General features: G+C 35.6%; 1 protein-coding gene across 1 annotated transcript in view; it reads left to right on the top strand.

Annotated features, from left to right (window-relative positions):
* Positions 1-15,866, top strand: part of GPR158 (G protein-coupled receptor 158) — a 353,177-nt gene that overhangs the window by 14,896 nt on the left and 322,415 nt on the right. The window contains exon 2 of the mRNA XM_054592528.1: positions 14,199-14,304. Within this exon, the coding sequence (XP_054448503.1) occupies positions 14,199-14,304 (106 nt within the window). The remainder of the gene's footprint in view (positions 1-14,198; positions 14,305-15,866) is intronic.

Below are 15,866 nucleotides of genomic sequence, written 5' to 3'. Positions count from 1 at the left end.
TTGACTGTCAGGTTTCATTCACTTTTGGATGCCTGAGAAGAAAGTTGGCAGTCTCTGGTCCATCCTAGACCTTTCCTCTGTGAGACCTAATAACTGTTCTAGAGGTTTTAGCTCTTTCCAGGGATTTCTTTGAATCTCCATGCAGAATAGTTCTTGATTTTTAGCTTGGGAATAAATGCCATCACTGCACACAAGGAAAGGATGTGACAACCTGTATAACTGCTCAGAAGGAAGTCCTCATTTTGTATTCCCACTTTGAAACCAATTTACTTTGAGCTTGAAATCTTTCTGGAAACTCTACTGGAAGAATAGTTTCCACCTCTGTCCCTACCTTCTCCGGAGCATGTCCTACACTTAGCTGCCACCAGCCTGGCCTATCTTCATTATGATCCCAGCTAATTGTGTCAAATGTGTGGTCAGCTACTATTCCTTCTTGATTTATTTACAGCTGTTACAGTTGAATGTGGAGCAATGAAATAGAGAGACATATGCTTAACTCATCAATTTGAATGAGAACTTGAATTCAGATCTTTTGACCAGTCTTCATACCCTTATACCTATAATATGGACATCATATTCAGCTGTTTTATTTATTCATTGTGTGCCCTTAGACAAACCATTTCACCTCTTTGTGTCCCAAATTTCTTGACTGTTATTTAGGGAGAGTGAGAAGGACCTGCTATAGTTGCAATATAAATTGGGGAGAATATTAGTCACATACAATCTCAATGAGATTTTTTTAAAGTACATTTAGCATAATGTTTGACACATCATGAGCACCTAATAAATGATAACTTAAAACATAGAGTTCAAAGCATACTAATAAACCTTACGTTTAGTTCACATCTTGGGTATCTAACCAGAGCTCCTTATTTTAATTCCAACTGGGAACATTTTTTTATTTACTTTATGGCCTTATTTATTGTTATTATCTTTGGATCAGAAGTGTCCATTGGCATAAGCTATATATCCTTTTCTGAAAAATTACTATGAACAGCTGACTTATTTTTATTGTATAAAATATTAGGGTCTAGAAAAAATTCATTTAGAATTTAAAAAAAACTGCAGATTATCAGTTGGGTAATCAGAAATGAAGGGCTATTCTCTGAATAAACCAAAAAAAGAGAAATTTAATAATTTAAGAATTAACAAGAGGTATATTTTCTCTTAGATATTGTAGCCAGACACTAATATAAATGTCACATTTAATAAATCACTAGAAAATTCAAAGTATGAAGTCATTATTATATATTTTAAAACAGATTACAGTGTCCACATTAGACACTTATTTTGTATGACAGGCTATACTTCATTATTTTTTTCTTCCTGAGCAATTAAAAAACTGTGACATTGGACATATTATATAACTTCTCTGAACCTTATTTCCTTCTATAAAATGAGAAAAGTACTTCATCTTTTATAAGATTGTTTTCTTTTAAATATTTTTATTTATTTACTTTTAGAGAGGGGGGCAAGAGAAGGGGAAAGAGAGGGAGAGAAACATCAATGTACAGTTGCCTCGCGTGCCACCCCTACTGGGGACCTGGCCCACAACCCAGGCATGTGCCCTGACTGGGAATCGAAATGATGACCCTTTGATTGGCAGGGCGGCACTCAATCCACTGAGCCACACCAGCCAGTTTTATAGCATTGTTATTTGACTAAGATGAGTCCATATAGGTAATCTCTTTGTACTGGGTTCCCTGACAAGGGATTGTCTCACTCCATTCAGAAATGGTCATATTCCAAGAGGTGTTAATAAGGAACATTGGGGATATGTTTCATAAATGTCCTTTTGTTATTTAAAATTTAGGTAAAATGTAGCTCAGAATTATTCCACTGAAAGAAAACAAAAAATGAGACATGAAGTCAGCTACCTCTGCAAAAGCAGCAGATACGAAATATATTTTTCAGGAAAAAAATCATCTATTATCAAACTCTGAATACTAGTAATTTTAAGAGATGTGCTGCATTTAACTTTGGAAAAGTATCACCTTCAGGAGCCCCAGAATACCAAGACTGTGTTTGTGGATGGGAATAGATGTCCTTTCTGATTGACCTTACTTCATGTTATATTTATTAAATTTCTTTAAAAAAAATCAAACTAGAATTATTTTTTTCCCACACAAAATGTACAGATCTCAAGGAAGGTGTGACCTGATTTCCAAAAATCCTTTCAAGAACAAGAAGCCAGACAGATGGAAGACGTTTGTCACTATGTAAAGTTTTGGCAAGCTTCTCTGGACATGTCTGCAGCAAAGTACTGAGGGGGAGGAGAACATTTTCTTGCTTTACAGCAGACTGTCATCAAATTCTTCTAGATGTTCTAGGGGGGATCATACTGTGTTCTTAGTTCTCTTGCACTGATAGTTATGATCTTGAGCTAAATGATAGAGATGCTGGGTGTTTTTGTAAACAATGTTTTCTGAGTATGAACAGTCCTAAGAGGGGAAGTTACCCAAAGATGACTTATGCCGCTGAAACATGAATCCAGGCTTTCCTATAGTTAGATGGCAACAGAAAGGAAATCATTTTTCTTCCCCTTTTAAAAAAGGTTCTTTTCTTTTCCTTGATCCCACCCCATGTTCATATGTTGTGCGCAAACAATTTTAATTATATAATTACTACATATTTCATTATTTTGCTTACTTTTTAGTCATATAACTCTGTTTTTTAAATGTTTTCATGTTGTTGCATATACAAGCAGTCCACTTCTCTACTGTTCAAAGTATTCTACTTCGTATAGGTATAGAAACTGTCAGTCCCAGGGATGAGCCCCCAGACTGTCTTCAGTTCCCTGCCATTGCAATGATGCTGGGGTGAGTTTATATACTCCTTTATGGACTTGAGTGAGAATTTCTTGGAAAGATAAACGCCAGAGCAGGATTTCTGTGTTACAAGGAGGAGTAAGTATAATTTTATAAAATATTGAAAGATTACTTCTAGACAGGCTGTATCAGTCCATAGGCCCACCAGCAAGGCATAAGGGCTCTATAGCCTCAGATAGTGCTGAACCTTATATACTCTATTTTTTCCTGTACATACATACCTATGATAGTTTAACATAAATTAGGCAGAGTGAGAGATTAACAATAATAACTAATAATAAAATAGGACAATTATAACAGTATACTCTAATAAAACTTATGTAATGTGGTCTCTCTCTCTCTCAAAACATATTGTTGTATAGTACTTACCTTTCTTCTTGTGATGATGTGAGATAATAAACGCCCATGTGATGAGATGAGGTGAGACCCAATTAAGTAAAATAAAGGTTACCTGAATGCAAGCAGAGCAATGCTGTGTCAGTCAATCTGATAACTGAGATGGCTACTACGTGACTAATCGGTGGGCAGCCTGCAGAGCATGTGGACAAGGGAATGATTTGCATCCTGGGAGGGAAGGAATGGGACAGCACAAGATTTCATCACACTACTCAGAATGATGTACAATTTAAAACTTAAGAATTATTTCCAGAATTTTCATTTAATATTTCCAGACCATGGTTAACCTGGGTCACTGAAACCACATAAAGTTAAATTGTGGATAAGGGGGGACTGCTATACAGCGATATCTCACTATTTTAATTTGCATTTCTCTACTTACTAATGAACTTAAGCACCTCTTCATGTGCTTGTGGGTCTGTTGTGTTTACTTTTCTGTAAACTGCTTGTTTATATACTTTGTTCATTTCCTATTATGATTCTTATATTTCTGTTGTATTGCATGACATCCTGCTGTATTCTAGATCAGTATCCCCGACATTTTTGGCACTAGGGACCAGTTTTGTGGAAGACAATTTTTGCCATGGACCAAGGTGGGAGGGTGGTTTGAGGATGATTCAAGTGCATTACATTCAGGCTCACATCTTGCTGTGCAGCCCAGTTCCTAACAGGCCTGGACTGGTACTGGTCCACAGTCTAGAGTGTGGGGACCCCTGTTCTAGATAGTGTTTCTTTCTCAATTTTAGACACCCAGTGCATCATCTTTCAGTTGACTTTGTCCACACTCTCTTCCCTTGAAAAGGGAATTTTATTTGCTTAATCAAAATTTTGCCTGACAGCTTACTTACTTTTGGATTTCATTTAAGCCTTTCAATACCTTGTCACAAAAATATTCTCTTATGTTACAAATTACTAACAATAAAGTTTTACTTCTCACAGACAAGTTCCCAAAATTATTATCCTTTATTATACCTTTAAGTGAATTATATGCACATGTATGTCTCTGAGACTTCTGTTTGTTCCACTCCTTCCCTTGTCTGTTTTCCTGTCAATACTATTATGATTTACTGCTGTGGTTGAGTAGTATGTCTTAATATTTTCTTGGGCAAGACCTACCTTTTTTTCCTTCTTTGTCACAGCTGGCTTTTATTATTCTATTTAAAATGAGCTGTCAAGTTTCTTAAAAACCCATATAGAATTTTGTTTAGTTCTGCATTAAATTTGTAGCTTTACTTGATGAGAATTGGTATTTTAAATATAGTAAATTATTCCATTTCAGAACATAGGATATCTCTCCATTTATTCAGATCATTTATTATGTCCTTTATTAGAGTTTCAAAATTTTTCCATAGAGGTTTTGCATATTCCTAATTAACTACGAGAGAATTTATGGGCTCTGTTGCTCTTTAAAGTGGCATCTTTTTGGTTATAAGTTTTGTCGGAGATTGTTGGTGTAGAGAAATGCTATTGATTTTTCTATGTTGATTGGGTATCCATCAACCTTGCTGAACTTTCTAAATTGTTCTCATATTTGTTGATTTTATTGCTAGATAAATCATCTACAAATAATGACAGTACATCTCTTTTTTATACATAGAATTAGTCATAACTTTCAGTAATATGTTAAACAGTATGACTGACAGTAATCATTCTTCACTTGACACATTTTAATGAATAAGTTTCTTTTTTAAGTACAGTGTTGACAAAGGCAAGCTTTACCAAATTAAATAAGTTCCCTTCTATTTCCAGTTTACCATTAAAAAATAAGGCATTTGAACGTCATAGAATGCTTTTTTATACTGATTAAAATAATCATATAGTTTTTTTCATATTTATATTTCCTGATGTTAAAACATCCTTTTATTCTTAAGATATACTCCACTGGATCATGATGTATAATTATTTTAATATATTTTAACATTTGTTTAGGCAATATTTCCTTTAGAATTCTTGGATCTACATACATAGCGAAAATGAGGCTACATTTTCTTTTTTGTGTGTTGCCATCCTGTGGTTTGGAATCAAAATCATGTAGAATGAACTGAACATTTTTTGTTCCTTTTTTGGTTTTAAAAAATTGTAAAAATTTAACAACTAACTGTTCCTTAAAAGAATTACTACATAAAACTACGTAGGCCTGGGCAGTGAATAATTTTTTATGTTATTGTCCTGTGTTTTATCAATTTATCCTTTTTTATCCATTTCCTCTAGTTCTTAAAAGTTTGTTAGATAATAATCACGATCACATTTTTTAGCATTTCTATCATCTTTTCATTCTGTGTATTATTTGCCCATTTCTGTTTATTTGCATATTTTCTCTATAAATTTTGAGTTTACCTTATTTATCTTTTCAAGGAACTATAGTTTTCTATAACTAATATGTTTTTAACTATTTTGAAATAATTTTAAACTTTCAGAAGATTAATAAAAATAGTACTGAAAGTTCCCGTATAGCTTTCCCCAGCTTCCTGTGATATTAACTTCTTATATAACCATGGTAAAATTATCAAAACAAAGAAACTAATATTAGTACAACACTATTAACTAAACTACACATTTTCTTCAGATTTTCTCAATTTTTCCATTAATGTCCCATTTCTCTTCCAGGATCCAAGACAGGATACCATATGTTATAAGATGACTTGAGTTTCCCCAAAATTCGTATGTTGAAGTCCTAACCTCTAGTAGCTCAGAATGTGACTGTATTTAGAGAGAGTATCTTTAAAGGGGTAAAGTTAAAATTAAATAGTTAGAATAGGCTTTAAACCAATATTTCTGGTGTCCTTATAAGAAGAAAAAATTAGGACACAGTCATGCAGAAAGAAAAGACCATGTGAAGACACAGAGAGAAGATGGTCATCTATAAGCTGAGGAAGGAGGCTTCAGAAGAAACCAACCTTGCTGACACCTTGATCTTAGACTTCTAGAGTCCAGTAATGATAAAAATAAACTTTTGTTATTTAAATTACCCAGTCTGTGAGACTGTGTTGTGGAAGTGTTGAAAAATTAATATATAATTTGGTGGTTGTTTCTTTAGTCTTCAGATCTGTGACAGTTTCTCAGTCTCTCATTTTTCAAAGATACTCTGTTATGTTATCAACTATCAATTGGCACTTTTGAAAAGGGCTGATAAGGTATTTTGATGAATGTCTCTCATTTTGGATTTGTCTGATGGTTTCTCATAGACAGAGGTTATGGGCTTTTGGGGGAGAAAACAATAGAGGGGAACTGCCCTTCTCATTGCATTATAGCACAGAGTACATAGTACCAGTGCTTTATAACTGATGTTAACCTTGATACACGTGTTTGATGTAGTGTTTGCCAGCTTTCTCTAATGTTACTATTTTTCCTTTTCCCTGCTTTAAGTGAATAACAATGTTATGCCCACACTAAAGGGGAGATGAAATAACTTCTTCCTGGAGGGTGGAGTATCGAGGAATTTTGGACATATAGTAAGTCAGTCCATTATAGTAAGTAATGAATAGATATTTGGGGGGAGATGCTTTGAGGTTATTCAAATATTCTGTTTCTCTGTAAAGTTTTCCCCACTAATTTGGGGATTTATCAGCAGGTCCTGCCTGCGCTAATTCTAATTTATGGTATTCTAATGATGATTTTTTATTTCCTTAGTTTTTCTAAATTGATCAATTGGACTTCTTTTGAAACAGAGTTTTCCTTTCTCCTTCCTTCCTCCCTCCCTTTCTTCCTTCCTTCCTTCCTTCCTTCCTTCCTTCCTTCCTTCCCTCTTCTCTTCTCTCCTCTCTTTTCTTTCTTTCTTTCTTTCTTTCTTTCTTTCTTTCTTTCTTTCTTTCTTTCTTTCTTTCTTCCTTCCTTCCTTCCTTCCTTCCTTCCTTCCTTCCTTCCTTCCTTCCTTCCTTCCTTCCTTCCTTCCTTCCTTCCTTCCTTCCTTCCTTCCTTTCTTTCTTCTTTCTTTCTTTCAAGTATGGACTTAACAGGTATTTATTTCAGGGGGTTGAATCCAAAATTATCATCATTTATTTTGATGCTCAAGTTGCTCCAGCTTTGGTAATTGGGAACTCTTTTAAGTTGGCTTGTATGTCCATTTGACATGTTCTTGTCCTTATTTTCTGAAGATGATGCTTTAGGTGTAGCTTTTTTTTCTCCCCGTGCCCCAGGCCTAGAATCATTTATTTCTCTAAGGAACCCTTATTTATTTTACTGGAGAATGGTATTTAGAAACCAAGATATGGTTGCTAGGTGTGCTGGCAAAAAACTAATTTCTAGTTTTGCTTTTTCCTCCATGATTTTGTTGTTCACTTCTGCCTCTACCTTTGTTATTCACTCACACAGAATCTTTCTTATTTTCTGTGGGGCATCCTCACTTCCACCTTCTTGAATTAAATATTTAGGTTTTTAAAAAGTCTTGTTTCTTGATAAATGTACACTATTTAAAACAACAGGATTTCCTTCTATTTTTATTTTATCTGTGTTCCAAAATAGTTTTTTATTTACAGTGTTTTCACTGCTATTCAATTCTAAGTAGTTATTAATTTCTTTTCAACTTGAGTTACTTAGGAATTTGTTTTTATTTTCCAAACATATGAGATATATTTAAGCTATCCTTTTAAGAAACATAATATATGACTTAATAATTAATGTGTATGGCATTAATATTTCGGCATTTGAGGTTCCTTCTGAATGATAATCTCTGGTTTACTTTTGGTAAATATTTGATAAATGGTTTGTGTATGTTAAAAAAGAAAGTGAATTACTTGCCATGTGAAATGCTCCTTCTTATGCTATTCATTGAAAAATGTTGTGGATTTTCTATGAAGCTTACTTGATTTGATTCTATTAGACAGTAGCCACATTTCCAAATCTGTTTAAGGTAGGCAGTTTCCTATTTTGGGTCCTATGATGGCTGTGCAATAAAACCTTGAGAATCGTATTGTTTAATAGTGAGGGTTAAGGTCTATGGCACATAACCATAAGATCATTTGAAGTTCTTAAGTCAAGCTGCAAGATTCTATGAGACACTGTCTTAGATCTTCCTGAGGTCTTAACAAGTATTTTATTGATATTCTAAGAATTTTTGCTAGAAGAGGCTGGGGATATGTAACAAGTTTATTTTCACATCATGTCTCCTTAATATTTTCTCTAAATTTTACTCAAAAACTAAGCTGCTCCATAACAACATCATTCATATAAGCAAAAGGTAGAAGGAACTCAGTGTCCATTGATGAGTGAAGGAAAAAATATATATGTACACAATGTAATATTATTTCATTGAAAAGAAAGGAAATTCTGACATGCTACAACATGAATGAACATTGAGGACATTTTACTAAATGAAATAAACCAGCCACAAAAAACCAAATATTGTATAATTCCACTTATATGTGGTAGCCAGAGCAGTCAAATTCTTAGAGATAGAAATTAAAATGGTGGTCTAATTCAGGAGTTGGGCAGAATGGGGAATGGGAGATTGTTGTTTAATAGGTATAGAGTTGTAGTTATGCAAGATGAAAAGAGTTCTGGGCATCAGTTGCACAACAATATGAGTATACTTAACACTACTGAACTGTACACTTGAACATGGTTACGCTGGTCAGTTTTGCATTATGTATATAGTATTTTACCACAATTAAAAAATTTAAAAGCCAAAACAAAATAAAACAAACTAAGCAGATTCTTCTTTATCCCATGTTTCCCTTTTTGAATTCTATCATAGTCAGCTACAAAAACCCAGCAGTATTCTCTGTATTTTGCCCAGAAACTTCCTTAGCCAGATTCACAAATTCATTTGTTAGTAGGTGACAGTGTTGGCAGACTTTCCACCTGCTTTTTAACAAAGTTCCATTTTTCTTCTGCCTCCAATACAATTTTTCTCATTGTCCTTCATGACTCACTAGCATATACCCACTATTTTTAACCATCTCTTTGAGGGGCTTCCAGCTTCTGCATCTGTCTGGTCCCAAAGTGAGTGCCACATATTTTAGGTTTTTGACATGTCAGCAACCCCCTTCTAGGTACCAGATTCTGCTACAGTTATCTGCTATTAGGAATAAATGACAATCGGTAGCTGGTCTACCAGCATCTATTTTTATTGACTCTTTATTTCAGTATAACTTCTGCCCTGGGAACCCATCGATATTGATTATATGTGCTGTTACTGTCAATTTTTTTTGTAGTGATGGAGCAGAAGATTATTGTCCAAGGTAACACGGGTAGGAAGCAAAAGCAGAATTTCAAAACTTTCCTTCAACCTATGCAATCTGTCTTTCCATTCATTTATCTGTAGCAGTTGATGATAGTTGTCAGATTAATTGGATATTCTCAACCAATCTCTTTCTCTCTCTCATTGTTTGTTTAGTTACTCCTTGCTTCTCTACATTATTTGCAGTTTAAAGTTAATAATGGGAGTACATTGATTTAGGAGCTAAGGAAAAATGTTGTAAAGAACTTGGCCATGAAATTTTAGTCTGATGGAAAAAAATCATTAAAAATAAAATATTATAATACAGTGTACTAAGTGATATGAAGAAGCTAAGTATGGTGTAGTATGGGAGAATGGGGAAGTAGATTTTAAATCATAGTTGGAGTGCATGGAAGGCTTTAGAAAGGAATTAGGTAAGAATTGTAATAGATAAAGCACAGTTTAGGCCAAGGGCCTTTAGGTATAAAGGTACGATATCTATAAAGGACTGGTTTTGTGAGAGCACATATGTTTAGGACTCGCATGCAATGCTGAATGGTCTGGAACAAAGAATGTATGCAGTAGAGTGGTTAGAAAAGTTAGAAGTAGAGGGGAGGTGTGTGGAATATAATGTTATACTAAAGAGTTTGGATTTTTATTATCTAGAAGAATGGGAAACATTGCTTTTGAGCAGGCAACTGTCAGGATCAGATTCTTTGTTTTGAAGACAGCAGTGTATGATGCTTAAGCGCTGGAGCCCGTTGCTTGCATTGTGACCTATCTATAGAGTCCTGGAATGAGCAAAAGCAGTGAGTTCTGCCGTCAACTGTTTCTAGTAAAATTTGCCAAAGGAATTTTATTTAAACTGCAAGGGTCTGTTTCTACTATAACTTGCTTCCATTACAGGTTAGTTTAGGCTGTGGGCATTTTTGGAAACCAGCTAAGGGGAGGTTCGGAGTTATTTAGTCTGTGTTTAGTAATATATATTAAAGTGCCTTTGTAGTCATTTTTATATATTGCTAAATTATTGTCAGCCATCCTGGTATAGAAAATTCTGGTAAGAGTCTTACTACCTATCTAGCAGTTACAGCACAAAGATGTAGGCCCAAGGGTCATATTGTGACATGTGTGTATTTATGATTTTGTATTAGTTCCTTAAAGAAGAACCCTAAGCCAGGTAAGCTTTAAGACATACAAACTAGGATCTTTACCTGGAGCAATGCTAGACAATAAACTATTATTAAAATTTTTAGCCTCATGAGAGATGAAGGGCTGAACCTAGGCAGTCATAGTAGAAATGGAGAGAAATGTTCAGGAGACAAAAATTATGATGGGAGTACTATCTAGGTAACTTGGTAATCATTTTGATGGGAGATGAGTTTCATAACAAATGGGTTATCGACTCCGGTAATTGGGAGGTTGGAAGCCCAGTTATGGAAAAAATTTCCGTAAATTATAGAAATTGCAAGATTGAGTGTTTTAAGTGTAAGACAAAGGAAAAATCTGGTCTGCAGCCCAGCTAAACACCCAGGTGTTTGGGGGATATTATTTGCTATATTTTCCACTCTCTGGAGACAACTTTCCATGCTATACTTTTTTTTTTTTTTGCTCTTGTTTTCATGTGCTCTGTCCGAGAAACAGCAGCCACTGACTCGCCGCGGTACCCGCCCTCCCTCACAGATGTGGGAACAGCACTTCCACCTCCGAGAGCGCCGGAGGAGCGCAGGCATGGGGCTCAGGCACCCGGCACCCGGAACCAGGCGCAGGGCATTCAGCCCGGCCTAACATTCATCCACAGTCGGGGCGCGTGCATGTGTTTGCCTTTGCGTAGCTTTTCGGCAGTGTACTTTTCCCCATAAAGAGGACGCTCTCAACCCACTTAATCCCCAAATCTCCATTGTCCCCGCAGGAAGTCAATGCGCTTTCCCTGAGGGCTTTGTAGGTCTCCAGGCGCCCAGACAGAGGTGTTAATGAGGATGAGTCAGCCCTGATATCCCAGCTGGTAAATGCAGGCCCTCATTACCTTGGGGGGTTTTGCAGAGAGCCCAGAAAACTTGGTGAGCTGATTTTAAAGTATGCGGTGACTTTTTGGTTCCCATGTATAAACGAGAAATTAAGAGGGAAAACTCTCAGCGATTAAGATATCAATTTCTTCAGCCAGTTTTGCCAGGGAAGGGACCAGAGTCGTTGCAGCCTCCTGGAATCCCAAATTAGCCTTGTCCCTGGACTAGCTGGTAGATTTCAAGATTTCCACTATTTTACAACCAAACTCTTTCAGTGTAGCAGGATAGTTGAGGAAAACTTAACCTCATTATTACTACCTGTAGAACAAATAAAAATGCATATTTTTATTAGTTTAGTACTTACAAATGCCTTCTATAAATGACATTCACAGAAGAATACCAAAATGTTGTGGACAGTAGTAGTCCAGTGGGAAGTTTTATGTCACTGAAGATTACTGATAATTTAAGTGTGTGAATGCCAACTTGCTGTAATCATACCTGAAATGTTAATTGAGTTAGAAATCTCACATTCATGAGTTTTATCACTGACTACCTTTTAAAAAAGAGTGTGACTTACCTTCCTTTTATTACGTGCTTCAAGTTAATTTTTTTCTCCATAGCACTTTTTACTTTGTAATACACGGCATAATTTACTTATTTTATATAGTCATTGTTTATTATTTTTCTATCCCACACTAAGTTAAGCTCAAGGAAGGCAGGATTTTTTTTGCACTGCTTATTAATGTATTGCAAAGGCCAACAACAACTTTGGCCCCCAGTAGGCGGTAAATAAATATTTATTGAATTAATGAAAGAATGAATGTCATTTTCCAAGGAGCATAAAGTAGAGCCTGAATGGGCTTGCATGATTGCCATAACCTACCGTGGGGAACATAGTTCTATTTAAAGTTCTGGTAGTGAAGACGGTCAACAAGTCAACGAGTGTTTACTGAAGCCCTGCTATACCCCCAACTCCCCAGAATTTAGCATCCCATCTCTATTAAATATACTGGTACCTTAAAAACTGTATTATACCTTTTGGTGTTACTTAGGGCAGGGTTTATTTGTTCACCTACATAGCATCTTACATGTTACAGTGGTATGTACATACCAGACAATAAATATTTGTTGAAAGAGTAAAGGAATGAACTGGGTAACGTATTAGGTTACCTTGGAATCCTGTTATTTTTCAAATAAACATTTATTTTGTGAAATTATGGTCTTTAATAGTAGTACTTGCAAACTGTAGTCTATTTCTCTGAAGGATTTATAAGTTTTCTCTGATGAATTTTGTGTTTTCCTTCCAGTGTTCACCTGAAAAATTAACTTACACATATTGGATTATCTGTATCACCAAATACTGACAGAAGGTTTTGGTGTTTCTTTTTGCTTTCTGTCTTTTGTTAGCGTGTTAGCACTACATAGTGTAGTACTTTGTCATAGGTTAATAATGCTGCATAAAAGAGTAAATGATTTATTCACCCAAAATGAAGCCCAAAAAGCATTAAGTCATTCCTTTGAAAGAGTTCACAGTAGTTTAGGAGACAGGAGATGAAAAAAAAATGAGTCATAACATGTGGTAAAATAGGTTTGCTTGAACTAGCAGTTAATATCATATTTCTGTTCTGACAGGTGATTTAGGTTGATAAAACATAATAACTAGTGTTTATAAATCAATATTTTTATGTTCAATTTTGTTGGCTTTATAATTTTGTTTGCATTTATTTTATAATTTGTGGGGGTTTTGTAGCTGACAGCTATGATATAAGGAATTTAAGCCTACCTTTATGTTTGTACATATTTAATAATATCATAATGAAAATAGTTTAATTTGGGGATTTTTTTTAACTTTTAATGGGTTTTAGTGAGGTGTTTATATTTCATTCAAGTTTGTGAAAAATGACAGCAAAAGTCAAGCTTCAGGGCCCAGGAAACAGAATATTGACTTCATTAAAGTCCAGGTGCAATAGTTGAATGCAGGACAGATATTTCTGCTGTATCTGCTCCTAGTGGTTCTGGTGGTGGTGAAAAATAGGAGAGAGGGACCTTAGAAAGTGTAGGGAGATTGATTGGAGAAAAATGGAGGAATTTTAGGTAAAGTTGTACAGCTTTCTTTGATTTGTGCTTTTGGTTCTGAATTTGTGAGCTCTCTTTCTCAGCGACTTTTTCTCAAATGGCTAAGTGAAAGGCACTGTTTTGTCTCCTGCATTAAAAGAAAAATGATAATTAGCATCTCTGTAGGTGATGCAAAACTGTTTGGTGAGGAACATTAAGAGACCTAAAGAGCTGTTTAAAGTTGTTGCTATAGTAAATCAGAGGAAAGAGATGCATATTTTCTCGTATTGTCCTCCCTTTCTGACACCCACCCTGAAATTTCTCCACTCTGGGCCTGCAATGGGAAAGAGTAGTGGAAAGAAATAAGAGGAGGACTTTGTTTTTATTTACTTCATAAAAGGGAGCAGGTGTTAAAATTTGAGTCAACTTTGCTGTCATATCCAGAGAAATGCTGTCTGGGTTCAGTTAATCAACAAATATTTATTAACACCTACAAAGTGTCATGCATTATCCAGGAAGCTGAAGACAGTGAACAATAGAGTTGCTGCCTTTGGGACTTATATAAAACTAATACTATGGATTCTGTCCTATTGTATGTTTATCTTCACTTGGTATCCTTTAGTTGAATATGAGTGGGCAGTTTGAAAATTTTTGGAGCATTATTTATGCTGATTTGTCTGATTTCCAGGTTAGAATACAGAGTTAGAAATTGTAAAGGCTCAGGTTAATTTGTTCTTTTTATCTTTCCCTGCTTTTAAGGGGTGTCATGAAAGTGGACATAAGCCTTCAGAAAGTGGACATTGACCAATGTTCGAGTGATGGCTGGTTTTCAGGAACTCACAAATGTCACCTTAACAATTCGGAGGTAAGAACACAAAAATAAAGCTCTCTGACATCAGAAGCCCAGAAATGTATTACTTATGATGTATTGTATTTGTGTGGGTAAGTAAATAAGAAGTATCATACTGGGGGGCGGAGGGGGGACCTCTTATGCAGGTCTGAATGTTGCCAAATGAGCTGAAAAAAAAGAATAGGAAATTAAATTTGTGCAGAATAACTGTTCATTTGGAGTTTAAGAGAAGGCGGAAACTAAAATTATGTCTGAAGTTTGGCATTATTCAAAGGCTAGCCCTATTCTTCAAAAGAGGCTGGAAATTAAGATAGCAAGGAAGTGAAAAACCAGTCCTGGAGTGGTAAACCAGCTTATGCATATTTTAATGGAGTACGATGCTTGTTGAAACCTTGATGCTACTCATTCAGCCGTACTGCCATCTTTTAGAAAAGCAATAGAGAGAGTATGGCAGGGAAATATTTAAAAAAAGGAGAGAACTATATACAGGGACCTGTAAAGGAAATAGGTGTATTTTTGTATGTATTTCAAAGTTTTAGCTTCTATCCATGCCTTATTTCATGGGACTATGGTCAGTTAGGGACAGTCATAGAGATTGTATTTTTCTAGTTTCAGACAGGAAATGTGACAACATCCTTATTTCACTTTCAGTAATCTATTTCCAAGGCCCCAAAATATTAAGAAAAAATGTACAACAAAGTTTCTAATATTAAATACTTGGTCTGTCCCGACTTTGAGTTCACGAATTTGTGAGGGAAGTTGGCTTGATTTATTTAAAATAGAGGGGATATTTCCTTAATTGTAGCAAAATAGCAAAATTTATTGCCCTTTGTGAAAGATGGTTGTACATAGTAGTTTTAAGATAAGGAATGTTAAATCAAAGGAAAATTAACAATAAGCATTTATTTGTGCCAGTACACATATAAAACAGTACACAGACATGTACACAGCTATCCACGCATGAATGTCCCCATTGCATGTTTTCCTTCTGTACCCCTCACATATCCTGCGTACTTTCATACCCCCACCACTCCCCAAAGAGTCTTCTGCAGTTCCCCATATTCCCCGCTACACCGTACCTACACCTACCCCTACCCCCATACTCCCTACCACAATATTCCTCAACATTTCCACCCCTAATTCTCCTAACCCCCCATAATTCTCCACATCTCTCTAAATTCATGACACATTCTCATCCTATCCCCATGACCCCCACTTCCTCAATACCCCGTGCACATTCCCATACACCCCCCAGCCTTCTCCCACGTCTCCGCACACCTCCTTGTGGCCCTCACTTCCTTCACTCCCCTCAACTGAGATTCAGTCATGCAAAAAAATGTTTCTGTCTTGTCAACTCAGTTAAGATCCTCCGTTCACCTCATTTCTCTATTTATCCTTACAGTTTTGGACATTTCTGAGTATCCACTTCCCTTTGGATGATTCTGGCTTTTCTAAAGATACGAATTTCAGCCACTGATCTTGTGACTATCATTAGCCTGATTATTATCTCCATGCCAATGATATATAGCCACTTAGCTTTGTCTTTTAGTCAGAGTGGAATTTTTTTCTGCATGGTT

The sequence above is a fragment of the Pteronotus mesoamericanus genome, unplaced genomic scaffold (assembly GCF_021234165.1).
Source record: "Pteronotus mesoamericanus isolate MK-2021 breed Mesoamerican mustached bat unplaced genomic scaffold, CSHL_Meso_final contig_130, whole genome shotgun sequence".
Classification (NCBI taxonomy): domain Eukaryota; kingdom Metazoa; phylum Chordata; class Mammalia; order Chiroptera; family Mormoopidae; genus Pteronotus; species Pteronotus mesoamericanus.
This window is presented reverse-complemented; position numbering and strand designations above follow the sequence as displayed.